Genomic DNA, 13,862 nt, shown 5'->3' with positions numbered 1-13,862 from the left:
TGGAGGTATCCTGATCCAAGGGCCCCAGGTCTCCAGCCAGGTTCTGGGTTCACAAGAGAAACCATCAAGCCAAAACAGAGCCCTTGTCCTTTAACAATGGGACAGCTCAGCACACGGTCAGAGCAGGACCTCATGCACCAGGAACAAGAAAGGATTGAGTGTCAAAACTGGAGCACCATACCAATCGCAGTGAATGGCACATAACCACACACCCCAGCCAGGGGGAAGAACAACGAGACAGCGGTCGGTATGAGACATGGAAATCATTGACAATCTATAATCTATCAGGGGGCCACGAGAGGGGGCGTGCCGAGGGAGGTGGGGGGAAAGCTGATTCCAAAGAGCTCAATGGAAAGTAAATGTCTAGAAAAGAATGATGGAAAATATGTATGAATATGTTGGATACAATTGATGTATGGTTTCTAACAGAAGTTGTAAGAGCCCCCAATAAAATGATTTTTTTTAAAAACAAACAAACTGGAGCGCCAGTGTGAGGTGACAGCCCCGATTGAATTTGGCAGGACTTCTCATCCCTGAAGGCAAAAGGAAAGGACAATCAGTGTTAGCATCATATTCCATGGAATAGGAACGCTGGTTCTCCAGTGCAGAAAGACTATGAACTCTCTCTAGTGCATCTCACCGATGGTGTGATGTAGTGAAATGAACAAGCAAAGGTTCATCTCTACTCCAGCCTCCTTCACTCTGCGCTGATGAACACCACCCACCCTGGTGGGCTTGTCCTTCCTCTGCTACCCTCCCCACTCTCAGGTACCGACTGAAGGACCCACTGGGCTGACAGAGAGAACTAACCATGCAGCCTGGGATGATACTTTGGAGAGATGGGGAAAAGGTATAGAAGGAGTGGCTGGGACGAGGCTGCACCCAGCCATCCAGGAAGGCTGTGGCACCTTCCCAGCAGGGGTGGGCCCCATTTCTTTAGGGCAGGACCTCGCTCACCTCATTTAGGTTCCAGGTCTTCACAGCGAGTTTTCATCTGGAGGATGCTCGGGGAAGAGGGAGTTGCTATTTTGGATTCTCTTTTAAACTCGCACCTTTGGGAATGCAGCGCGCTGGGATCATTGGATGAGGATGGTTGGCAATCAAGATGAATAAGGCAGACATAGCAATGTCAGCAATCTCATCTCCCTCTTTCTCAACAGGCAAAGGAGAGCAATTCTAAGGACAAAAAAGGCAATGCAGGTAAGTTGCCATTTTGAGGATGTTTGGCCACCAAATGGGTGCTTTTTTGTATGGAAATTCTAAAATAGAAGACATAGGAGGTAGAGCAGAGCTCAACCTCCTTGTTTATCAACTGTGAAAACACTCTTGGGAAGATGAGAAGGCTGAACTGGGACCAGATCCCAGGTCTCCTGAGTCCACTTCAGTGCTGAAATTGACCTCTTGGCTCTGGTCCCACATCCACAATCTGAAAGTAGAAACAGCACAGTAAAAATAGGAACACCCTAGGGGAACAAGCCCAACTTTAAATGGGGTGTGTGCAGAGACCTGGCTTCAGGCTCCACAACTCAGTTTACAAGGCTTGGATAGAGCTGGTTTGGCAGAGGTTCAAATAGAAGACACTTGACATTTGAAATGACCACAAACTCTAGTCAAGCCACCTGTAGGCCTTGGCCTAAAAGCAGCAATGAACCAAGCAGCCCAGGTGATTTCAGGTGACACTGAGGCAAAAGGAAAGTGAGCGCCAGACCAGTTCCCCTGGCCATGGATGGTTATCATTTTCATTGAGGACTAATCCTACGGGGGGAGGCAATATGACCCTTATTTTTCAGAAGGTGAAACAGAGGTGAAGTGACTTCCCCACGGTGACACAGTGGGGCTAGAGGCCCCTCTCAGACAGTTTAACTCCAGAGCCTGGCAGTACAAAAAAAAAAAAAGATAGCCTCATCTCATAATAGCCACAATACACCCAAGCAGCGAACGTGATCATGGAGTTAGAACATTTTGGGTTATTGTTAGTCGGGTGAAGTTTTACAGAGCAGGTCAGGTTACCATTCAGCAATTGCTACACATTTTGTGTCTGCTCGTTCATTGCCAGCCCCCAGTCCCACGTCACTTATTTCACTTCCTCTTTGGATTTCCTGTTTCCAGACCTCCTTTTCCAGAACCATTATGAACTTCGTCCATGAGTAAACGCTGCCCTTTCTGTCTCAAATGGTTGACGATTCTAAGGGGTGTGTAGCTCACTGGTGTGATTTCCCCCCTTCTAAATCTGTCTGTGGTTTGGCTGAAACTTGAGCCAAGATGGTGAGTTTAGTTTCAGGCATGAGGGATGACTAAGAGCCCATTGTCTCAGGGGGTCCAGTCTCTATTCCACCAATAAACCAAGTCTTTTGGATGGTTTTGGGTTTTCTTTCACAATTTTCTCACGCCCTGTCCAGAACCTCCCCATTGTGATCCCTGTCAAGCAGTTGGTCATGGTAGCCATGTCCCATGTAGTTCGTTTGGTCTTAGAGTCCTGGTCTTAGGGCCGTTCTCGTGATGCATTCGCCCAGTAGGCCAAGAGTTGCCACGGGTCTTCGACTTCCATCACTCTTCCTTCCTCCAGACAACGAGAGACCACCTCACGTGGCCAAATATAAGATTTTAGGGCCTCATTTGCTATTCATCAAAGTAGAATGTAGAACATTGCCTTTATAGACTACATTGTGACAATTGGTCTTGGTGTCCCCAGAGACCATGGTACTGAGACCCCCAGACCCAGGGTCTCACTCCCTCTAGGTGTTTGGTTATCGCTAACTCTGTCCCCTGTGTGCCTCTCCACATTTGCCCCTCTACTTTTTGTTTCCTTATATACGGTTGCTGTGAGTCAGAGCTGACACCACGACTACCAACAACAACAAGCTCATGTGACTTGGTGCAAGCATTTCTGAACTTCCTATTGCTCAGTTAAGGATAGCCTACTGCTTATGTCCCTAAACAGAGTATGATTCCAGAGAGGATGTAACTACAAGCTTTGTCATCAATTCATCTTGGGTGTGTTCTTGGCAAGTTGGGTGACTGGACAAATGAGCTACATTCTCTGAGCTGAATGTAATGGATTTTTAGATATACAAGTCACCATGTTGCCCAGTCCAAAGGATGCCTTTCACTGGAAGTCTATGAGAGTGGTGTCCCCAGATGTCGCACAAAGCCCAGTTTGCAAGCCCATACTGGTGACATGACAGCAAGGTTTGACCAGTCCTCTGTTTTAAAAGTCCGTGAGGCAAAGGGAGAGACAAATCTTGTTTTTGCTTCTTCTTGTGCCGGCAGCCATGAGATGTTTAACACTGATGTTATCCACTGATAACCCACAGAGGCAAAGTCAGACCAGATGGCGGTGAATATCGAAGATGGCCCCAAGAAGAAAAAAGACAAAATGTTCAAGAAGAAACTCAAAGAGGACGACATCCCCAACCTGGCTGTTCTGCAGGTGCGTGAACAAAGCCTTGTTGCCATGAGCGGGGAGACAACTCAAAGCTGGGGTTCTGCTAGGGCTTTGGTCGACTCCACTGGTAGGTGCCAGGGAGTGGATTCTGACCCCATGTGACAGAATAGAATTTCCCCCAGAGACTGAATGGATAGCCTTTGGGATAGCAATCATGTTTCGTCATGCCTTTGTTTGAACAATCTTACTTTACGTTGTATCCACGGTCATCACCGATGCAGAGAGACCCACGGCGATAAGACAAGCACGTCAGTAAAGACCACGGCGCTTGCTAGCTTTCACTTCTCACATCTTCATCTTGTGAGAGATGTGTAATTGTCTAGCGTAACGCCGGTGGGACTTACAGTCTTTGTGTTCTCACTGGCTCACCTTTCTGAGCCTGACATCTCCATGCAAGTGTGGAGTGTTCCAAACAGCGGCAGCTTCAACTCTAAGTGGGTCTGTCAAGCCAGTCTTACCATTGCCAGGAGCCACTGGCTGAAGGCATATTGACGATGTGTAAATAAAGAGTTTGAAAATTATGAAAGCAATTTGGGTAGGTCGTTTGGATAGAAACCTTGAAGAAGTAATTTAATTCTATTATCAAACCTAAAACTCAATTTGACTTTCCATTTCTTCAGTGGACATATAATTTCCCACTTGGAAAATTCATGTCTATACACATTGTAATAAAAAACACATATTCTAACACTTTATATGTATTCATAATTAGATGTTTAATGAATATTTTTAATTTTAATTTCCTAAACATATTATAGCCTATAGTCCATAGCTAATGACATTAATTAGCTATAAAGGGACTAGTCATATATCTATCTATATTGTATCTTTAATGTTTTGGTTAAATTATCTAAGGAGACTTAAAAATGTTCATGGAAAAATTGCATTATCTTTTCAATTAAATTTTTCCATAAACTTCTTGAAGCCTCCTGGTACTTCTTGGGACTTCAGAGCTCATCAAAGTTTTTCTAAAGTTCAGCGTATTCTTGGAATAGTGAACCAAACATATTTCTTTCCTTGCTAAAGATAAGTGAGCCCATGGGTCATGAGGTGTTTCCCAAAGGGATCCATAGGGAGGTTAGTTTGAGATGATCTTGCTTTCTTAGCACAATCCTCTCCCTTTTATCTAAAGATCTACGATGGTGATCTGGAGAGTGAATTTAACAATTTTGAAGACTGGGTGAAAACCTTTGAGCTCTTTAGAGGCAAGTCTACGGAAGACGACCATGGCCTTGATGGAGACCGAGTCATAGGAAAGTTCAAGGTAGGCTCTGAGTCTAGCCCGTTCCTTTGGCTCTTCCTGCCCATCAATGTCAGGCACACCTCTGCTCTGTCAGTGGGACAGTGTCAGGAAATGTCTTCATCTTTACTCGAGACCTGCTCTAGAACCCCACAAGAGCAAGCCCCAACCTTTTGAGTCATTTTCTTCTGAGGCCAGTGAAATGGCTTGGACCCCAGTCTGGTGGGATACAAGGCTCTAGATTTGTTCCTTGAAAGGAGCATTGGATTGTACTTTGCTCTTCCCACGCAGACTGACCCTTATCTCCAAGCCTGATAGACCAGATGTATAATTTATGCAAACCCATCTATTGGACAATTACGCTAATCAAACAACACATGCTCTTCTTTTCAGACATGTGGTGTTGGTATCAAAAAGTAGTAGCATTCATCTAAGCATTAATAATAACATAAGCTCACTTTATAGTTCAGGAGCCTGCTGGTGTAGTGGTTACACATTAGGCTGCAATCCACATGGTCGGCAGTTTGAAACCACCAGAAGCTCTGCAGGAGGAAGACTGGGCTTTCTACTCCCATAAAGTTAGTCTTGGAAGCCCACAGCGGGGTTGCTTTGAGTCAGCATTGACTTCATGGTACAGAGGTCGTTATGTCCCAGGATCCTTTATATGTGCTGTTGTTGTTGTTATTGTTAGGGGCCACGGAGTCAGTTCCAACTCATAGCAACCCTGCCCTGCCCCATCCTCAGAAATATTCTTATGAGCCCATTGGTGCAGCCACAGGGTCCATCCATTGGAAGGGACTTCCTCTTTTTCTCTGCCCACCCCCCTTTTTTTTTTTACCAAGAATGATGTCATTCTCTTGGGACTGGTCTCTCCTGACATGTCCAAAATACGTGAGACAAAAATCTTGTCATCTTTGCCTCAAAGGAGCATTCCAGTTGTCCTTGTTCCAAGGCATATTTATTAGTTCGAAATAGTGTTGCGTTTTTGCCAACCTGGATTTAAATCCTAATTATAATACTTTCTAACTGCATGACCTTGAATGGTGTGCTTAACTTTCTCAACCCTCCATGGCTGTATCTGGAAATAGGACCACTGGGGTCAGGGTTGAGTGAAGTAATGAAGGGAAGCACTAGCCAAGCACTAGCCTAGCGCCCTGTGTGTAAAGGGATGACGCTGACCTTCCTGTGAGGAAGGTGTTCATGGACTGTCATGGAGAAGCTCAGGTGCAAACAGGCTCTGGGATGGGCTGGAGGCTATGCAGGCAGCCAGTGTAGCAACAGCCCAGATCCTGCTGGCAAGCACCCAGCCGGTGCTCATTCTCCCACTAAGGATTTTGGTGACACTTGGGAGCATCCTGCTCAAATCTGTGTCCTTTTTGTCCCAGGGTTCCTTCTGCATCTACAAAAGCCCTGAGGATTCCAACGCGGAGGACAACGGGCAGCTAAGAATCCAGCAAGGGATCCCGCCCAACTATCCAGTCAAAGTTCTGATCCGGGTGTACATCGTGGCGGTGAGTCATCCCTGTCTGCTCTGAGGAGCAGGGAGTTGGGTCAACCACAAGGACACATTTCTGGCTTGTCACCAGGCCGGCAGGGAAGAGACCTCCTGGGCACCTGGGCGGACCCGTGGAGCTTTCTCCGTTCTCTGTGGGTGCCCGCCCGTGAGGCAAGAAACCAAGAAGGATTGAAGTTGGCAGCCCACCGGCCAGGCAGTTAGAGAAAAGAGTCAGGGAAGAACACCGCATTTGCCACTGTGAACGTCCTTCTCAGCCATCCCTCTGCCCTGGTATAGTCAGAAATGTCCTTTTAAATATATTTCCAAGAAAAACTTGATCTCCCCTAGGATTTTCCCTTCAGATCCTGAGAGAAGGCAATTTAATTGTAGAACTTGTTGACCTGGTTACCAGGAAGCTCAGGATCAAATTTGATGATCCATTGAGGCAATTGTGTGAAACTTTATGGTTCAGGTGTTTGCGCCCATCTCCAATCATTAGGCTCGATTTTCATAGCCTTCTATCATTGTAGCGAAATTGCTTTTACATAAACCCTTTGCTTAAGTGCCCTTCGTAAACTGAATATAAAATACAGATGAATCATCCTTTAAATGCCAAGGGAGAGCCAGCTGCTCTTCAATCAAGCAGTGCTCCTTTGCCCTCCTCACGATCTGCATCCCCATGCCCGCCGCCATGTGCCCGGTGTCTTCGGCTCACCAGGCCTGTAGGAGGAAAGACCGCAGGCTCTGCTGCAGTCGACTTGGAAAGGTTAGACGGATTTGTCAGACGCGTCGACAGGGCCAGGTCCTCTATTACTGAGCACCGTCCACATGATCATGCAGCCTTTTCCAAGGTTTCGTTATGAGGTAGCTCGTGTTTGAGAAGATCACTCATAGACATTCCCGAGGGCAACGCTGGGAAAGACTGGGTGTGCAAAAGATGTTAGTGCACACTATCCATTTCCGTTCTCCAGCCCCTGAGATCCACAGAGTTCATCAGCACAGGCCAGGGGCTGAGAAGCCTTGGGGTTGAAGACCACGTTCACCGTTGGACTCTCAGAGGCACTTTCTAAACATATTGCCCACAGCGTTTGCCCCTGCTCAGGGAGAACCTCTGAGAATGAAGGCTCTTGGGGTAGAGTTTCGGGAACCCTGAAATGGAGAGAGGGGGAAGAGGAAGAGGCAGGAGGAATAGCCTTGGCCTGCAGAGCTGGGAGAAGACTCTGTCCTCTACTTCACGATCCTGTCACCAAGAATCGACTGCACACCTCCAGACAAGCACAGGGCTGCAGCTCAGGCTCCTGGCCCCGAGGCAGTGTGGAGGAGAGACGGCGTGGGTTGGGATTCGGGGCCGGTGGGACTGGAACACCTGGGGGCTTAGTGGACATAGCTCATGGGGGTGCAGGACAAACTTACTGCTGTCACAGCAGCCAGCGTTTCCCAGCGACATTTCCAGAAGTGGGGTGATGTGTAGCTTATGCCTTCATGCTAAAGTTTAACTCCCCCAGTGGCAAGTTAAAATTAAAAACACCCCAAAGGTAAATAAAACAAAATACTCCTTAAAAGTTGCATAAGGAGGGGGAAAAAATGAAACTGCCTCACTTATGCAATCCGACCACAGATGGCTAAGTTTCCCTGCCCATGCCAGGAGGTCCCTGAAAGCAGATATGAAAATGAACAGCAAAACTCACCATCCACAGCAACCCTCTAGGCCAAGGTAGAACTGCCCTGTGGGTTTCCAAGAATGAAACTCTTTACAGGAGTAGGGAGCCTCCTCTTCCTTCCTCGGAGCAGCTGGTGGTCTCCAACCGCTGGCCTGGCGCTTAGCTGCCCAACAAGTAACCTCTACGCCACCAGGGCCCCTTGAAAATAAGGAAAGACAGCAATAAATAAATGGATGGTGATCAGAGAGAACCCCATGTGCAGAGGAGTAGAGTGGGGTGATGTGATAGAGGGCACAGGAGGGCTCTGGGAACTACTTTCTCCCCAGGTCATTGACCTACGGGCCACTCGCAGGTTTTGGCTCTGAACGAACCATGCGCGACTGAGCATCCTTCAGGCTTGAGCTCCAGAGGATTCTACCTTCCTCTCTGCAGCAAAGAGTCCTAGGAATGAGGCCACTTGTCACTCAGCTCAATTTCTGCAGCGTGTCCATCTTTTTTATACCACCCCTCGCCTGCCCTTCCCTTGTCTTTCCTTCTAGCGTGTTGCTTTGTATGGGTGGTCTAAGGCTAATCTGTCATCACAGGTCACCCTCCGAAGCAGGCCATCAATAAACCCTCTCATTCAAAAACTCACTGCCAAGGAGTTGGCTCTGATTCTCAGCAACCCTATAGCACAGAGAAGAACTGTCCTTATGCGTGTCTGAGGGTTATGTGTGTATTTAAGGTAAGGTGACCAGATTTTTACATTGGTAAAGCGGGACACCATTGATAAAACTCATATCCTGGTGAAGTAACCACATGGCAACCAAAAACTGTATACCCTAGCTTGTCATGCATTCTTTCCAAAAATCAGGGCTTTTTAAAAATGCTGCGGGAGGGGGGGAAAATTGTTAAAAATCGGGACTGTCCCACCAAAAGCGGGACGTCTGGTCATCTTAATTTAAGGGAGCAGACCATCTCATCTTACTCCGGTGGCTTTGAACTGCTGACCTTGTAGTTAGCAGCTCAATACATAGTCTGTAATGCCACCAGGACTCCCTTATCACTCAGCTGGTCAATGCTAATTGCAAGATTCATAGGGTCCTGGATTCAGAGACCTCCGTTTTAGGGAGGAGGCTTCAAGGTCGATGCTGTGGTTTCACAGATAAGTCGAGAGCAGGGCAAGACTTTCGCAGGAACCCTCGACTAGTCAGAGCGGGAGCTAGAACTCACGGTCACGCCTCCCAGGGCTCCTCCTTACTCTGTGCGAGAGCCGCTTTCCACTGGGGAGACGACGCCACAGCAAGTGGAATTTGGACAAAGCTGACATCTTTGACAGCAGTGGTTCTTAACCCGAACTGCCCATTGGAACCATCTTTAAAAAGCCCTTGATGCAAGGCCAATTCCATGAGACAGTCTTGAAACCAGAAGGAGCCCTGGTGGTGCAGTGGGTTAAGTGTTGGGCTGCTAACCACGGGTTGGTGGTTCAAAGCCACCAGCTAGCCCACAGCAGAAAGACGAGGCTGTCTGCTCCCATGAAGATGTACAGCCTTGGAAACTCAAGGGAGCAGCTCTCATCTGTCCTATAAGTTCACTATGGATTGGAATCCACCGGATGGCAGAGAGGTTTTATGACCTGGGTACCAAACTCAGGTGTTCCAGCATTTCTTTAAAGCATCTAGTTGATCCCAATGTGCCGACAGCACGGACGAACCGTTGTGCACTAAAAGGAGTGTCCCTCTTCCCCTCTCACAGGCATTTAACCTTAGCCCCGCCGATCCAGATGGGAAGTCGGATCCCTACATTGTGGTCAGGCTTGGCAAAACTGAAATCAAAGACCGGGACAAATACATCCCCAAACAACTGAACCCAGTATTTGGAAGGTCAGTGCAAGGTCATCGGGACCGCATGGTATCATCCTTTCTGTGTTTGCTGTTGCTGTCCTGGTTCTGGGGGCTCATGCGGCAGGTGTGTGTGTGTGTGTGTGTGTGTGGTGGGGGGGAGGGTCCGAGGCTGACTTGGTTATCAGTAACAGCAACCTAACCTGCATTCTTGGAGGAGGGCCAGATTCTTGCCTTGGCCCCTCAGGATTGTGTGTAAGCCCATTCCTGGAGAGACTGTCAGCGCATCTCAGGATCTCATGGAGAGTCTGCCTCGTTTGTTCACTGACCTTCTCCTTGATGGAATGTGATGCCCTTCTCCGGGGACTGGTCCTTCCTGGTAAGGTGACAAAAGTACGTGAGATGAAGTCTCCCCATCCCTGCTTCTGCAGAACATTCTGGGCAATGTCTCCAGGGCATATTTGTTGGTTCTTCTGGCAGACCACGGTTCTTGCCATACTCCCCACCAACACCGTCATTCAAAGGCAACAGCTTTTCCTTGCCGTTCCTTATTCACTGTCCAGCATTCGGGTGCAGGTGGAAAACATGCTGGCTTGGGCCAGGCATGCCTTAGTCCTCAAAATGGCATCTTTGCTCTGTAAAGAGGTCTTTTGCAGTAGACATGACCGATGCAAGCCACTGTTCGGTGTCTTCACGGCTGCTTCTGTGAGTGCTCATTGGTGGATCCCAGAAAGAGGAGATCCTTGACCACGCTGATGGTTTCTGTGCTTCTCCTGAGGTTGCTTATTGGTCCAGGGGTGAACATTGGTCCTTTTCTCTAGATTGAAGTGTCCTCTAGATTGAAGGCCATCCTCTTTGCACTACATCAATAAGTGTTCTTTGCAGCTGTTTAGTAAGCACGGTTGTGTTGCCTTAAAAGTATTTAATTTCTTTTTTGCCCGAGTCTCTAGAAGCAGGAGAGGAAAGTGCCATCAGAGTCTCATCTAAATTCATTTCCATGTTTGTGATCGCTTCGGACCACTGACACTTGAGCAGTACCAGCATCTTACATTTTATTGCTCCCGAGGAAATGAAGCAATAAATGATCTCGCCTGTTCAAATTAATGAGAGCGATTAAAATGATAGTGCCGGGGAAACTGTACCCGGAGATGACCTTTCTCATTACCTGCCATTTATGTAACCAGCACTTATTCTGCCAGGTGCTTAGCTATTTTTACCACAGTGACATGACTTTGACTGGTTTTCTTGCCCCCGTTTTATGGCCATGGGGAACAAAGAAGAGGATGGGACCTTCCCTCCTGCTCTGGATTTGCAGGGTTTCTTCCAGAAGCCCCCATCGGTGTACACTTGGTTGGATGTGTATGTAATAGTCACTGGGGAAGAAAGTTGCTTCCTAAATCCCTCAGAAGGAGTGTTGGTGGTACAGTAGGTTAAGCACTGGACTCCTAACCACAAGGTCAATGGTTCAAACTCATCAGCCCCTACTCCAGAGAAAGATAAGGCTGCCTGCTCCTGTAAGGGTTTACAGTCTCAGAAAGTCCATGGGGCAGTTTATGAATCATGATCGAGTAGGCAGTGTTGGGTTTGGTCTTGGGGAGGTTTCAATTCTGCAGCGTTTCAGAAGGGTACGGTGGGGATGGGGGTCTCTTGGAGCGGACCTGGGGTCTGGGAAATCTCTGTGAGGATCTCACTTCCTCAACACTCCCATGAGGACACCATGGGTGACACCCTCTTATGCTCTGGGTCCTTACTTTGCTTGACTTTTCCTCCTGTGTCTGGTAGGTGTTTCTGTGCTTATTGTCGGTCTCTCTGTCCCCAGTGGAACAGACTCTCCCGTAGGGAGGAGTCCTCAGCACCAAGGACAGAGCCTGGCACAGCATGGGTGCTCAATCAGTGTTTGTTGAAGGAATAAATGAGGTCAGTTGTCAGTGGGATGTAATGAAACCCCAGCCCCCTCTGGCATCCTGAGTTGGTACACAGTCTTGGCAGTTCCTTGCAACTCTTGTGATTTCCCAGAATCCCTTTATTTTCATTCCCTTGAGAGTCGATCATGATGAAAAGCAGTGAGATCCAGGGGCCTGGTCTCTGGATTATGGAAGTAGCCCTGTGGCTCACCTTGCTCCTGCATACCTGCCAGCCTTTGTCCTCCTTGTTCCCCTGCTGTGACCCCGCCTTCCTTACTGTGCTCACCTGGAGAGCTTTATTCCTTCCGCTCAGTGATTGGGATCCTGGGACGTGGTGATGACTAGCCGCAGTCCAGACTTCAAGGATACTATGGAGACAGAAGTGAACATCTACTAAACGGGCAGTGGGGACAGAATGTGGCGGGTGCCCTGAGAACATAAAGGAGGGCACCCGGTGTCTGAGGTGGGGAAGATGGGTTCTCAGAGAACCGCATGCGCAGAGTCTGGCGGGGAGAGAAGGCATGATGGGGCAGGGGCTGAGGGTCCTATGCAGAGGCTTGTTTCTGCCAGTCAGGCAGTCTTGCAGATACTGTCACAGTAGAGTGGGAGTGTGACAGTACAGGTGTCACACTCCTGCTTCCGTGGAACCCACAAGCCCATGGAGGAGGCAGGCGCTAACCCCAAACGGTTGCCATCAAGCTTTTCCTGGCTCATGAGGACCCCGTGTGCATTAGAGTCGAACTGCGTGTGTTCCATTGGGTTTCCCAGGGCTGAGTTTTCCAAAGTAGGTCACCAGACCTTTCTTCCGAGGGGCTTCTGAGTGGGCTCAAACCGCCAACCTTATAGTTAGCAGCCAGGTGTGTGAGCGAGTATCTAAAAGGAGATGGAATATAAAATTGCTTGTGTGGCGAACACTGCATAGATGAGGTCCCCCGACTCTGTGGAATGGGGAGCTCACTTTGGCTGGAATCAGATGGTCAGTCAGAGTTCCCACTCGTGTGAACTGCCTTGCTATCAGACAGAATGGATTGATGAGAGGATGAATAAAGATGTTGTTAGATAAAAATCAGCACCTTCTCACTTGGGAGAAAGGAGACCTTTGGACCCATTTTGAATTTGTCCTGGTTTTTTTTATTATTTTCTGCTTTCTTTTCAATTGAGATTTTCCTCTGTTTTCATTTGTTCTCGTCGTTGTGGTCGTTCTCCATCTCTTGTATGGTTTTCTGTGTGTGACATCCAGGAGAGGTAGATCTGTAGAGTCCGTGAACTGGGTTAATGGTTTCTTAAGGGTTATGGCGCATGGTCATCGAGTCAGTTGTGATGCATAATGACCCTATAGGACAGAGTAGAACCGCCCCCTGTGGGTTTCTGAGACTGTAAAATCTTAGTGGGAACAGAAAACCCCATCTTTCTCCAGCAGAGGGGCTGGTGGTTTCAAAGTGCTGGCTTTGTGGTGAGCACCCCAGTACGTAACCCCTACGCCAGCAGCTCCTGCCTGGGCACAGTGGTTGCCACAGTTGACGGCGAACTAAAACCAATGCATGAATAATATGGTGCAGAGCCGGGCAGCATTTCATTCCACTGTACATAGGGTCACGATGAGTCAGAGCCACCTGGATGGCACCTAACAACCACACCACCAACAGGGCTGTGGCAGCAAAGGTTGGGAGGAAATGGGGGGTTAATAGTAGTGAGTACAAGATAGATGAAACGATGGTACAATTGATTGTGGTGATGGTTGCACAACTCTTTTTAATCTAACTAAACCATGGAATTGGATGATATGTGAATGATATATCAATAAAAGTGTTTTTAAAAAAAGATGTTCCCCCGATCTGGAGCAGGGAGCCCATTTTTTTTTTTTCTTTTCCCGGTTAATGTTCTCTCTGTGGAGCCTCCCCCACCCCCGGAGGAAATGGTGCGAGTCCTTTGTAAGTAACAAAAGTGTCCCGTCTGTGTCCACACATATTGAGGGTCAAATGAATGAATACATCAACAAAGGAATGAATAATGAACAAGCAACAGTGGACTCTGGAGCCTGGGGTGCTGAATGGGTCCCCTCAACTCTGCTCAAAATGGGATGCAGTCTCTTTTCTCAAACTGCCGTTGTTTCCAGAGACAGTCTCTTGTTGGCATCTGTCGCTGTGAGCCCCGTGGAGCCCCGAGGGACTGCAGAGCCTCCCATGGGGGGCTCTCCTGGTAGCACATTGATGAGAGAGGGAATTGAAATTCAGGAAAGGTTCACCTGGGAGTACACAGCTCAGGGAGCGGAGTCTGGAGAGCTCAGCCCAGGTGCC

At 48.1% G+C, this 13,862-nt stretch overlaps 1 protein-coding gene and 1 long non-coding RNA gene across 2 annotated transcripts in view; one reads left to right on the top strand and one right to left on the bottom strand.

The window, feature by feature from the left end:
* FER1L6 (fer-1 like family member 6) overlaps positions 1–13,862 on the top strand; it is a 136,169-nt gene that overhangs the window by 96,452 nt on the left and 25,855 nt on the right. Inside the window, exons 27-31 of the mRNA XM_004697400.2 lie at positions 1,161–1,200; positions 3,315–3,430; positions 4,578–4,709; positions 6,071–6,196; positions 9,576–9,703. Of these exons, the coding sequence (XP_004697457.1) occupies positions 1,161–1,200; positions 3,315–3,430; positions 4,578–4,709; positions 6,071–6,196; positions 9,576–9,703 (542 nt within the window). The remainder of the gene's footprint in view (positions 1–1,160; positions 1,201–3,314; positions 3,431–4,577; positions 4,710–6,070; positions 6,197–9,575; positions 9,704–13,862) is intronic.
* The window catches only part of LOC123521439, a 31,579-nt gene continuing 25,652 nt past the window's right edge, over positions 7,936–13,862 (bottom strand). Inside the window, exons 2-3 of the long non-coding RNA XR_006679888.1 lie at positions 11,852–11,933; positions 7,936–8,039 (exon numbers count right to left, since the gene is read on the bottom strand). This is a non-coding gene — a long non-coding RNA (uncharacterized LOC123521439). The remainder of the gene's footprint in view (positions 8,040–11,851; positions 11,934–13,862) is intronic.

Source organism: Echinops telfairi, unplaced genomic scaffold, assembly GCF_000313985.2.
Source record: "Echinops telfairi isolate 266 unplaced genomic scaffold, ASM31398v2 ScPeMD7_1;HRSCAF=3_0, whole genome shotgun sequence".
NCBI classification, from domain to species: domain Eukaryota; kingdom Metazoa; phylum Chordata; class Mammalia; order Afrosoricida; family Tenrecidae; genus Echinops; species Echinops telfairi.
This window is presented reverse-complemented; position numbering and strand designations above follow the sequence as displayed.